Below are 13,160 nucleotides of genomic sequence, written 5' to 3'. Positions count from 1 at the left end.
CACAAGTAAAGCTGCAAATTCTACATGGTAATTTCAGTAGCAACTGAAGCATTTACAGTGATACTTTGACAGGCATTTGTGAGGAGGGCATCACAAAACTGTTGAACTGGTTACAGAAAAAGAACTTCCCAGGATTTTCTACAAGCGAGGCTGAACTGGTCATACTCTCCAAGGTATCTTTCCTTTTACTATTGTAAAGTTTCAGGCATTGGTATGCCATGGGCACAAAGGATAAAAGCAGAAACCCTATTTCCACGAGGCTATTATAAATCATTTAGGCAGGAACTGCCAAAGGAAGCAAGAGGCACTGTACCAGTGTTGCCCCTCTCTCACACATCAGAGATACCAACTGGGATAGCATATCTGAGTCCTTTCTGCACACCATGATTTTTTTTAGTAGAGAACTATGTGAGCTAGACTCACATGGAACAGAACCCTCCCACAGGCTGCATTTACACAGCAAGTATAGTTAACTTAAAATAGACGCAATTGCCACTTCTTGCCAGGTTCACATGCATGCCTCCCTCCTTTGTCCTCTCCCTTCATGCACACAGTACAAGAAGGGAAGATGTCATCTTCAGCATGGGATAACCAGAGTTAGTTTTCCTACTCATGCACTAACTGGGTCTCTAACCCAAAGTTATATTCAAGCTTTGAATCTCAGACAAGAGGGACACAGTAAATCTAGTTAGCCTGTGTTCATATCTGGAAGCTGGAGTTAATTCGTAACCTGGATTCTTTTGCTGCGCTTTAACCACAGAGGAGGGAGGAACACATTCAATCATAGCAATAAGCTATACATATTTTAACTTAATCTGTGGTTAAGTTTGCCATCTGAATGAAACTTCCCTGTCTGATAATCCCATCAGGTCTCAATGGCCATACAGCCCACAAATCTATTTTTATGCAATATTTGAACGCTGGTTTATTTATAAATGTTTTATGTCACAAATATGTCACATTTGTTTGTATGTGTGACTTCCAGTGGGAAAATCAAACAGGAACACCATATGGTAAACCCATTTAAACACCATACATCAAGATATTTAAAGTCTCAAGCAGAGGAGAAAATGCTTCTCAGAAGTTCTAAGGTAGAATTAACCAATATCTATTTTAATGTTGAATAATGCATAACATGCAGTTTTATCTACCAGTCATCTATTAGGCAAGGAATGAAGCTTATGCTTAGCTGGCAGTCATCTTGGAAGGTCTTCAGCTGAACAGGCTTAGTCAAAGTGGGGCTCCCTTCCCTGTCACATCCAACCCATACAATACTCGGATGCCACTACATCAGAGAGCATGTGCTGTATCACAGCTTCCTTCACCATTATGCATTTTGGGTGGGCTGTTTATTATACCACGTTCATATTGAGAACAAAAATATGGGACACATTTCAGATTACTTAACATTACAAAATTGCAGAAGCAGTGGACCCATCACACACACCATATAGCAGATCAACAAGGTTTGCAAGTGAAGGAAAAAGAGGCAAATTAATATTGAATGGTCTTATTTTTCCAGTGCAATTCAAGTAGATTTCCCCCATTTCTAGCAGCCAGCTATGCTTTAAGAATTTCTGATTAATGTACCATTTGCTGCCGGAGGGCCTCTGAATAGCTTACCTATTTATTTTATTGAAAGTAAGATTGACTATAGTAGAGTTCATCCTATTTTGACTGCTTTGGGTCCATGATATATGACCACAATAAAGTGAGACAAAGCATATAGACACAGAGAGGTGAGTTACTTAAGACATACCGAGAAACAAGGACAAAAACTGGAACCTACAAAATAAGCAAACATATTTTCTATGTATTGTTTCTGCAGGGTAATATACATGCATTTAACAGGAATATGTTCTAAGGACAATTAAACATAAACAGTTTTCATGCCCACCAGGTTTACTGTAGGAATGCAATTTGAAATAGTTTTCTAGAAACAGTAGCTATCGAACAACACTAAAAGAGTGATCAACCGACTTCAGCCTTGCACAGTTTTCTTTTGCTCACTAGAATCTCATGGCTGATTAAAGGGTTTTGAATTTACAAACTAGTGCACACTCACAATTTCTCATCAATCAGAGAATAGCTAATGTGTGTTAAGTAATCCTGAGTACACAATCCTGATGAACATCAGCAGCTTTCTGAGCTCAACCAAAATCCACCTGACCCAACATACTTCAGAAAGCAACTAGTAAGTAAATGACTCACTGAGAACTGGCCAGTGGGCCAACAATCACTCATACTACTTCGTATTCAAGCCTGCATTAGACAGTTGCACTGTTCCATCCAAAGGCACAACCCAACCCATTTGTAATCCGAACAAATTATAATTGAAAACCAAGCACCTGAAGAAAAGTTTATGAGTGATGATGAATACTTTAAACTTTCACAAAAATAATTAAGTGGAGACCCAAGATAAGAAATACATGTTCTTTCCTCTCTCCTCAACACAGGTTCATTGCTGAAGAACACATAACACTTTGTTCCATTTAGGCGAAAAGAAGAGTTGATTTTTATACCTCACTTTTCTGTACTTTAAGGAGTTTTCAAAGTGGCTTACAATCACAATCCTTTCTTATCCCTCTAGCAAACAACTTGTGAGGTAGTTGGGGCTAAGAGAGTTCTGAGAGAATTCTGACTGGCCCAAGGTTACCCAACAGGTTTCATGTGGAAGAGCGAGGAATCATACGTGGTTCACCAGATTAGAGTCCACCACTCAAACACTATACCATGCGGACTCTCAATCTGTCAGTTCTAGAAAAAGTGTTTCAATTTAAAAGGACAATTAATGCTGTGAACAACATGTTTCTGGAACCCAGAAAACAAGACCAGAGGAAAGGGGAGGCTCACAGTTTGCAAAAATCTTTGTAAGAACTGGGGCCTACTACAATGACATTACAGCCATATTTCATGTCTTAAGGTACTGCAGCCTGCTATGATCAGCTCAACTCTCATGAAGTCTATGTTGCTGCTATGACACACGTAGAGAGGCACTTATCACCACATCCAGACAGATAACCTGGAAGACACCTAGAACTCTGTGCTATTTCATTGCAGTCATGTTTTGTAAGGGGACACCCACACTTCATGCAGCAGAACTCTTCCACAAAGCCCACAGTTTTCTTCTTAAGTATAGATTTCAAATAGATAGCTTACATAAGGACTCCAAAGCTCTGAATGAGTGCAGTGAGGGCTTTCACTACCTGCTTTTATTACTGAAGAGTCAAATTTTACATTGGTTTCTAATTTACATTTTGAATTAGTGAAATGTAAGCTGAAGAACTGATACATGAAGGATCAGTGTTTACTACATGGTATTTTAGATCAAGAGGAAAGGTGAAGAAACAGAGGAAAGGCTTATAATGTTATGTATGTAAAAATTAACTTAATGAGATATATAAAAGTGTTCTAAATCAGACTAAACTGTAGTGAGATCTATAGCAGTAGAAAAGAGCAAGTGTTCAGGGGTACCTTAGAGATTAACAAAATTTCTGGCAAGGCATGAGTTTTTGTGAGTCACAGCTCAGGTATTTTGAGAATCACTCTTCAGGTATCTGAAGAAGTGAGCAGTGGCTCACGAAAGCTCATACCCTCCGAGAAATTTTGTTAGTCTTTAAGCTGTTACTGGACTCTTGCTCTTTCCTACTAAATAGTAGTAAAATAGGCACTCACCAAAATCAATCATTTTAATACCGGGAAACAAGCTGCAGTGGGAGGATATGCCCCATTAAAAATTAAACACAGTGTCTGTTAACTTCCTTATTGCTTCTGGAAATGCACTATTTTCAGAGCTCTCTGCTATCAAGTGATTTTCATTCTTATAAGAGATTTAGTTGCACAGAACTCTTTTCACTTAAAGATCCATTTAAAAACACCTGTCAAGGTTATTAGCCTGATTCTTACTGAACTTTTGTATTGCTGAAGGCTTTCACAACCGGAATCAGCTGGCTGTCGTGGGCTTTCCAGACTGTGTGGTCATGGTCTGGTAGTTTTTACTCCTAATATTTCACCTGCATCCATGGCTGGCATCTTCACAAGAATGCCACAGTGAGATGTGTCTGGAAAGAAGACAGCTACACAGCCCAGAAAATGCACAACAGCCAAGTAAATGTTTTTTCCCAAGACATTAAGCTAATATAACAGCATTTTTTTTGCACTGATGGGACTTTTTGTATGAGATTCATATTGACACACAGACACACGCTTGAAAGAAAGATTTGACAGGTTCACAGAATTTTTGTAACAAGATTCTATAATTAAAGGGATAGAAAAGGAAGTAATTATGCTTCTTTTTAAAATATTCTTCAGGGAGGGGCAGATTATTCAGACACAGTCTGTTCCCAGCAGCCAGCAGAAGACAGCCACACTCCAACAGATTCCAGCCATACCTGCTTGAATCAGTGGCTGTGCACAGCTGCCAAATTGCTGTATCTGATCTGAACAGTTGAAGTAAATGCTTCCACAACTCAACAAGCTCCACTTTAAGTGGCTGTTAAAAAATTAGATCATTTACAACAGATTCAGAGTTTGCCAGTTGGCCCACACTGGCATATCATTCCCACCACTGGCGCTGATTTCTAGTGCCTGAGTGCACAGATACATTTCTTTTGTGGTCTACAGCCTTTGTGGTTGTCCTGCACCCCTGGAGGGGTCCCCGTTGGAGCTCCTGTTGCCAACCCGCCTTCTCCTTCCTGGATGTTGGAACCTCCGGCCTCACTCCCGTTCTCTGGGGAGTGGACTAAGTGAGTCAGCCGTTTTAGCCACAGCTTGCTTAGGCTGATCACAGTTTGCTTATAGACTGCCAGAAGCTTGGAATAACAGCCAAAGAAGTCCTCCTCTCAACCACAGCACTGGGGCTCCTCCTTTCCCTCATTACCCCAACCTCCTCTAACTTTCCGTTCCCGCTCCGTCTCTCCTTCTTCCCACTCTCTGGCCCTTCTCCCTCTTTGAATATCCACTCCTTCGCCTTTCCCTCCTCCTCTGTCCACTCTCCCTCCTTCGTTCCTCTACCCTTGCCCTCCTTCGCCTCCCACCACGCTGCCCCACCCTCTGGCTCTCCTCCGCCTTTTATCTCCTTCCTGTTCTTCAGTGGGGTTAAAAACCCCACCCCTTGATCTTGCCGGCGTCTCCCCCATAGTCTCTTCGGCTTGCTGAGAGCCCTTAACGCTGGTCCATTCTGCCGTTCTTCCCCGTCGTCGCCACGGCCGCTGGGGTCCTCCCCACCGCTCCATATCCCCTCCGAGAAAGGGGGCGAGGCCCACTCCCAGGTCCTCAGCGCTGTCGGGTGTCTGTCCCCGGTCGTAGGAGAGGTCGCCAGGCCAAACAGATGGCTGCTCCTGGCCAGAGGAGGGGGTTACCAGACGGCAAGTCCGGGGAGGGGGTGGGGCATACCCCCGCTCCCGGACAGTAGTCTACAGACCACCACAGAGTTTGTGGTCTACAATCTTTGAATCTAAAGACACCGAATTATGGTAAAAAAACAACCCTGAGGGCAAAACCATGCCACTTTAGGGCATGAAGCATAATCAGAACACTTGGAAATCAAGGTTCAGAACACTTGAAATCAAGGGTCATCTATCTTCAGTTTTGTTCAATATATCAACCTTACTTGGAGTGGTCAGAAAATAAAGGGTTGAATTATCAGGTGCCCTTGCATAAGAAGGAAGCATTCCCATGAAAATTGTGCACATGCACTCCCTTGCCTAAGTGTATTACCCACTCAACTTACAGCTTGTCATACTGAAGCTCTAAGGATCTCTCAATCTTCAGGAAAACTTTTGGGGGGATGTGTGGGTATGTACAAAAAGGGAGGCAGATGAGCAAGGTCTGTTTTGCAATGAGAGACTGACTCAAGGTTGTCTGAATCCAACCCATATTCCCCAGCATCAAAAATATTTCCAGCCTTTTTTGCAAACACTAATAATTTCCTCCTGACACAGTAGTATCACTGAAATGAAAAAGGAGCAGCCACAAAGCTAAGCCATGAGAAATATAAATATCTTATTGATCTGTCTTAAAACTATCAATGAGGTCAAATTTGTCTGTAGTGATGTCATCACTAGAGAAGCATAACAAAATAAATTCCAATATCTGTTTTCACATTAAATCTTGGCACATCTCTGGAGTTATTTCTAATAGTTCTGCTGTTTCTGGCATTAGCTGTGATTCTAATCAAGCTGTTAAAATGAACACTCATGCTTTGAGCTTCTTCCAATTAATTTCAGGGCAGCTACCAATGCAAAGCTTCCTCCCCTTCCTCCCAAAAACTTTGTATGGCACATAGAAATTTAATTTATATTATCCACTGAAGCAACAGCTATTTGAAGCTAGTAACTAATATGTGTACTCAAGAATGTGCATTTTCTTGGTCACATGCTGAGTTGTGAACAGCAAAAATCACAGCATAGATTCCTTCAGGGACTCTATCAAACCAAGGAGGCAAATGTCTGCAACAAAGCAGAGGATGTGTTTGAAATACTGTCCTCCTGCCTTAGAACATCCTTTAAAAAAAACTAACAGCACACACCTTTCCTTTGCTAATCCTTCCCCATGGTACTTTCATACCTCCTTCCCTTGGCTACTTTCTTGTCTCCTACAAATCTCCAGGCTCCAAAATTCAAACAGATGACATGCATCCTTCTACCAACCCTCTCCAACTTATGTGAAATGCCAACTACAGAGTCCATGGCATGAAATAAAAGGCTGGCTGACAGTCCCAAGCAGCCAACATGAATATCTAAAGAGCTGGTGACCTTCTGGCCCCACTCATTCACCTAAGTGTTGTTTTGTGTGAACCAGCTCTTACAATTAGTGTGATGACACCTCTGCTTTTTCAAGCTGCTGGAATCGTACAATCTCCACTGTTCGTTGGAGATTTTCCCAGGCTAAACAGGTTGCAGGTAAAGTTTGCATGTCTGAATATCATCCCACACTGAAGACTCTCAGTACACACTCAATGACTTGGTCAGGAAGAAAGCTAAGCTGCCTAAGCTCCTGTCTTTACTTCAGAGGCACCAAGAGTCAACAGAGGAGGCATCTTCAAGGAATTGTCCAGTTGGTTCCATTCTCAGATTCTCTGTAGGTGTTGACCACCTCCCACACTGGCAGCAGTTGGTCAAGGACACCTTCTCAGGTCTGTTAATTAGCTCGCACAGTTCAACTGTGAATCTGGTAGGAGAGGAGGAATTCACTCTTACTCTGGAAAGGTCCATGGATACTGCCTAATGATTGGCTAGGGAGGTCAAGTGGTTATGCCCAACGTTTTTTCTATAAGTGTAGTTAAATAAAATAATTGTTTTCCTTTTAGCCTTTCCTTCCTACCCCTCTTGTTGCCAAAAAGATATTTGTATTATGCTCTGGAAACTGTTTGCCTTAAGAACTAACTGTTCCATGCAAGAACTCTAGTAAGTACGATTGTCAGCTTTCGTATTTCTCAGCCACTGAACTAAATGCTTTGTTAAAAAAAAATTCCTGCATTTCTTCAATAAGGCCTTCTTCTGCTTTAGAGTGTGTGTTGTTTGGGGAGTTACTGAGACCAAACCCAAATAAATTTGCTTACGTTACTGCATCAAGGCATGGTCAGTCCTGACACCAGGCAAAATAAGATTCTAAGTAAACATAAACTGTGTTTCTAGACTACCTTCTAGATTGCATATTATTCCTATATTCTTCAGTACTGTAGTAACTGCATTCACCTTGCACAAATCTGCAAGATCCTGTCCTTCCATAAATGCCTTCATGTCCTTATTTGAACTAGTTAATGCTGCACTCACTCATAAAAGCCCAGAACGTGTTTCCCATGACAGGCCTGCTGCAAAGCAGTGGACTCTCTGTAATGCCAAAGATTGTGCTAATGAACACTTTTAAAAAAATAATGTATTAAACTCTCAAAATTTACTGCATGAGCACACATCCAAGAATTTTACATTGCTTAACTCCTAATAATAGAACACAACCATTTCATTATTATTAAACATTCGCACATACCGTGTTTCTCCGAAAATAAGACAGTGTCTTATATTAATTTTTGCTCCCAAAGATGTGCTATGTCTTATTTTCAGGGGATGTCTTATTTTCCCACTCCACAGCTGCATGCTCTGGTGTTCTGTTCGACGGGCATGCTTCCAAACAAAAACTTTGCTACGTCTTGCTTTTTGGGGATGCTTTATATTTAGTACTTCAGCAAAACCTCTACTATGTCTTATTCTCAGGGGATGTCTTATTTTCAGAGAAACAGGGTAACTAGCCATTAGCATGCACCTACACCTGCACTTCTCTTCAGTCTCAGTAAAATAAAAAACCTTCAAATGTCGCACTGACTGTTTTATGCCTTAAATATGTTTTAATAAGAACTACCTTTTGAGGTGACAAAATCCTTTGCCTGAACTTCTCCACTGTGTCTGGCCCTGCAGCAGCCCACGTAGTGGCAAACACTTCCGCTTTATCATGATCCACATGGGAATGCTCCAGTTGCTGTTGCAGAATGGTTGGTTTCAAATTGTGATATACAGCCTGAGAAAGCAAATACACATAAACACCATTTTGTAAGTGCTGCTTACGACAACTGCAGAAAACCATCACCGAGGAATGTAGATTACTTATGGTGCAATGATAAAAATTACTGACATGGATCCTATCGGTTTTTTGCTCAGCTGGGCAAATTCCCTTCCTTATTACAGCATTTTGCAAGGTTTTTGTTCATGAAAGTCACATGATCTGCAGAAAAGGGTGTAAACAGACATGTGGATAAGGGGGAACCAGTGGACATTGTCTACTTGGATTTCCAAAAGGCTTTTGACAAAGTTCCTCACCAGAGACTGTTGAGACAACTCAGCAATCAAGGAATAAGAGGGGAAGTCCTCCTATGGATTAAAAACTGTTTGAGGAACAGGAAACAAAGGGTGGGTATAAATGGGAAGTTCTCACAATGGAGAGATGTAGGGAGTGGTGTCCCCCAAGGATCCGTATTGGGACCAGTGCTCTTTAACTTATTCATAAATGACCTGGAAGTAGGGGTGGGTAGCGTGGTGGCCAAGTTTGCAGATGATACCAAATTATGTAGGTTGGTGAGAACCACAAAGGATTGCGAAGAGCTCCAAGCGGACCTTGATAAATTAGGTGAGTGGGCTAAGAAATGGCAAATGCAGTTCAGTGTAGCAAAATGTAAAGTGATGCACATAGGGGCAAAAAATCCAAACTTTAGATACACGCTACAGGGGTCAGTGCTATCAGTCACAGACCAGGAAAGGGATTTAGGCGTTTTAGTTGATAGTTCCATGGGAATGTCAACTCAATGCATGGCAGCTGTGAAAAAGGCAAACTCTATGCTGGGGATAATTAGGAAAGGAGTTGATAATAAAACTGCAAGGATTGTCATGCCCTTATATAAAGCAGTGGTGCGACCGCACTTGGAGTACTGTGTTCAGTTCTGGTCACCACATCTCAAAAAGGATATCGAAGAGATAGAAAAAGTGCAGAGAAGGGCAACGAGGATGATTGAAGGATTGGAGCACCTTCCTTATGAGGAGAGGCTGCAGCGTTTGGGACTCTTTAGTTTGGAGAGGAGACGTCTGAGGGGGGATATGATTGAAGTCTATAAAATTATGCATGGGGTAGAAAATGTTGACAGAGAGAAATTTTTCTCTCTTTCTCACAATACTAGAACCAGGGGGCATTCATTGAAAATGCTGGGGGGAAGGATTAGGACTAATAAAAGGAAACACTTCTTCACGCAACGTGTGATTGGTGTTTGGAATATGCTGCCACAGGAGGTGGTGATGACCACTAACCTGGATAGCTTTAAAAAGGGCTTGGACAGTTTTATGGAGGAGAAGTCAATCTATGGCTACCAGTCTTTATCCTCCTTGATCTCAGATTGCAAATGCCTTAGCAGACCAGGTGCTCAGGAGCAGCAGCAGCAGAAGGCCATTGCTTTCACATCCTGCATGTGAGCTCCCAAAGGCACCTGGTGGGCCACTGCGAGTAGCAGAATGCTGGACTAGATGGACTCTGGTCTGATCCAGCAGGCTAGTTCTTATGTTCTTATGTTCTTATCTTCTTGCTGTTTGAATCCAAACCATTGCAGATATATCCAGCACATACCAACCACAATCTGCAAGTTCGTAATACCAATAAAAGCATTGGCTTGGGGGATTGCTTTTTTTCCTATTAAAAAAATATCGCACCCAGCCACAATACTTTAACACTAGGCTTTCGTAAGGAAAATGTTTGGACAGTGCAAAATACATCTGTCTGCTAAAAAATGACTGCCTGGTAAGGTTATTGAATATGGCCAGAAGATTCATGATATAGCAACCTTGCTGAAGCTAAACCAACCTGGGTCTGGCCAATGCCTAGAGTGGAGAGGGCTCAAAGGAACAAAATGGATACCACCATAACTTCCACAGAAGAAAGGGGGCATATAAATATAACAAATACATGTATTTGTAGTACTTATATAGCAATTTACAGTCCTGACTTAGAAGGCAGTCAAAAATTTAAAAATGAAAACATTCTACAAATATCATAAAAGCAAAACAGAAACAAAACAGGAACAATACAAACAGCTCAAGAACCACACAGTGACAGAGTAATTATTCACAACATATAAAATTATAGGCAAAACAGCCCATCGTTCAAAGACCTGGTCAATAAGAATACTTTAATCTGCCTCAGAAAGGAGGCAAATGATAGAATGACACATCTCCAAAAAAGCAGTATAACAGAACAAGGTTTTACAACATGGATTTTAAATTCTGATCAACTACTGTAACTCCATTTTGTGCTCAGCTACATACAATGGTCTCATATTGTCTGACATAGATGTGTAAATGTTGGGTTACTTTTGTTCATACTTTTTAATTTACTTATTTTTTAAATTTAGATTTATTAATTGCCCCTCCTATGTTTGGCTCGCGGTGATGTACAAACAAAATTGTAATGCATAAAAACTGGACAATGGACAAAAAGATCCATAGTTTAAAAGGCGAAACAGTACCCAAAATAATAAATAAAATAAAACCACACAGTCCATAAAATCAGGAATTAAAGCAACCAACTACACTAAAACTATGGAACCAAGTGGGAGAAGTAAAACCCACCTAAAGGCAAAGGTGGCACATAGCCCCAGAAAGACTGGTGGTCAAGGATCAGCCTCAATGAAATACCTGGCAGAACAGCTCCATCTTGCAGGCCCTGTGGAACTCCATAAAGTCCTGCAGGGTCCTGCTCTCCTCTGGGAGGCTGTTCCACTAGGAAGGGGCCAATGCCGAAAAGGCCCTGGTCTGTATTGAGGAAAACAGACCTCCCATGTGGCAAGGATAATTAGGAGTCCTTTGGCTCATGATCTTAATGTCCGTTGGAGGTTATAATGGAAGAGATGGTCACGAAAATACTTGTGGCAGGTGCCTATAATACTTTACCCATTTCTATGATATGCTAATGCACTGCTGGAAGTTTCTGGGGGCTTCCTTGCCACAGATCACAGAGACTTCGGATTCAATCACTCTCATTTGTATCATGGTTGAGAATTGCATGACTCATCTTATTGGGAGACTAAACACCTGTGACTCTTTATCCTATGGAATTAGGGGCCTTTTCCCTCTCTCTTGGATGCACATTTTAAAATGGAGAGGGGGGATTGTGTTTCTCAGTGAGAGTAATACCATAAGCAGTTTAGATTCTGTCAAAAGGCTAAATTCCTAGCAAAGTCACTCAGAGTGGAATGGTCATAGCTGAGACACTAAACTAAGATGCATTAATCTCCTTCATGGATCAATGGCCACAGCAGTAGAACAGAGTGGGCAGCTGCAATGGAGGAATCTGGGCAGCAGCAGCAGTAGAAAGTGGCACTGGTGGAGAATCTATCATAGACAACAGCAATGCCACTTCGCTAATCCTGGCTAGTACTGCATAAAAGAAGGCAATGGTAAACCACTTCTGATCAACCCTACTATGACACAATCCTAAACAAAATGATCATAATGCTGGAAAATAGAGCCTTCAGGTCAGGTAGCACTTTATCAGCGCTATTCTTAATTACAGAACTGGAGTAAAACCAAAAGGTTGTTCAGTTGTTGAGGCAAAAGGATGCAAAAGGAAAGTCCAAGGTTGTTCAACACATATAACCGGAACATAGAATGTGAGAAGTGTGAATGAAGTTCAAAATCATAAAACAAAAAAATAGAATGTTTAAGCATTGCAATCCCAGGAGTGAATCAACTGAATTTTCAGTCAGAAAATTACGAAGGGTTTTACTCGGGAAATGGCCAACACTGAAGAAACAGAGTTGCTCTAACAGTGTAGCAAGATGTAGCACAAGTTGCCAAAGTCCAACCAAATAATATCAGACTTCATGGAAAGCCAATCAACAAAACCACCATTCAAGATTACACCCCAATTACAGACAAAGAAATAGAAAGTTTTTATGCAACTGTCCAGGAAGAAATTGATCACACACCTAAACAAGATGGTCTGATAATCATGGACATCACTGGATGGCCAATATAGAAATCAAACAATTACAAAATTGGAAGCAGAAGATTGGGAACTATTCCCTCTGCTAAAACAAGAGTAAGATCTGATGATCATAATATAGATCATTAACAGTTAATACTGAAGATTAGAATAAAGTTTTAAAAAATTAAAACATTGCTAAATACAATCTAAATATAATTTCCTGAAGTGTTTACGGACAGTATAAAGGACAGATTTCCATTACTAAATTCAAGTGAACATGAACCAGAAGAAGCATGGTTGGAATCAGAGTTATTTCAGCAGAAAACAAGCTTGTGTTTCATATATTGCTTTTGGAAAGCTTTTGGAAAGCTTTCATGAGCCCTTTGGGATAGGGCGGGATAGAAATGTGATGACAGACAGACAGACAGAGCAACAATTGGTTTTAAAAGAAATGGGTGTGCCATAGCATTTGAATGTTTTGATCCACAACCTGTGCTCTGGACAAGAGGCTACTATTAGGACAGAATATAACAGAAGGTTTTCCAATTGGCAAAGTTGCCAGACAAGGATGTATTTTATATCCCTATCTCTTCAATCTACACACAAAACATATCATACGAAAACTGGATTAGATTTAGATGATGGTGGAATGAAAATTGGGGGGAGGAACATTGACATTTTGAGATATGCCAATGATACTA

The 13,160-nt window shown here is 41.0% G+C and overlaps 1 protein-coding gene across 1 annotated transcript in view; it reads right to left on the bottom strand.

Annotated features, from left to right (window-relative positions):
* Nucleotides 1-13,160, bottom strand: part of COMMD10 (COMM domain containing 10) — a 71,006-nt gene that overhangs the window by 51,809 nt on the left and 6,037 nt on the right. The window contains exon 4 of the mRNA XM_048504112.1: nt 8,359-8,514. Coding sequence (XP_048360069.1) covers nt 8,359-8,514 — 156 coding nt within the window. The remainder of the gene's footprint in view (nt 1-8,358; nt 8,515-13,160) is intronic.

This window comes from Sphaerodactylus townsendi, linkage group LG07 (assembly GCF_021028975.2).
Source record: "Sphaerodactylus townsendi isolate TG3544 linkage group LG07, MPM_Stown_v2.3, whole genome shotgun sequence".
In the NCBI taxonomy this organism is placed as follows: Eukaryota; Metazoa; Chordata; class Lepidosauria; order Squamata; family Sphaerodactylidae; genus Sphaerodactylus; species Sphaerodactylus townsendi.
This window is presented reverse-complemented; position numbering and strand designations above follow the sequence as displayed.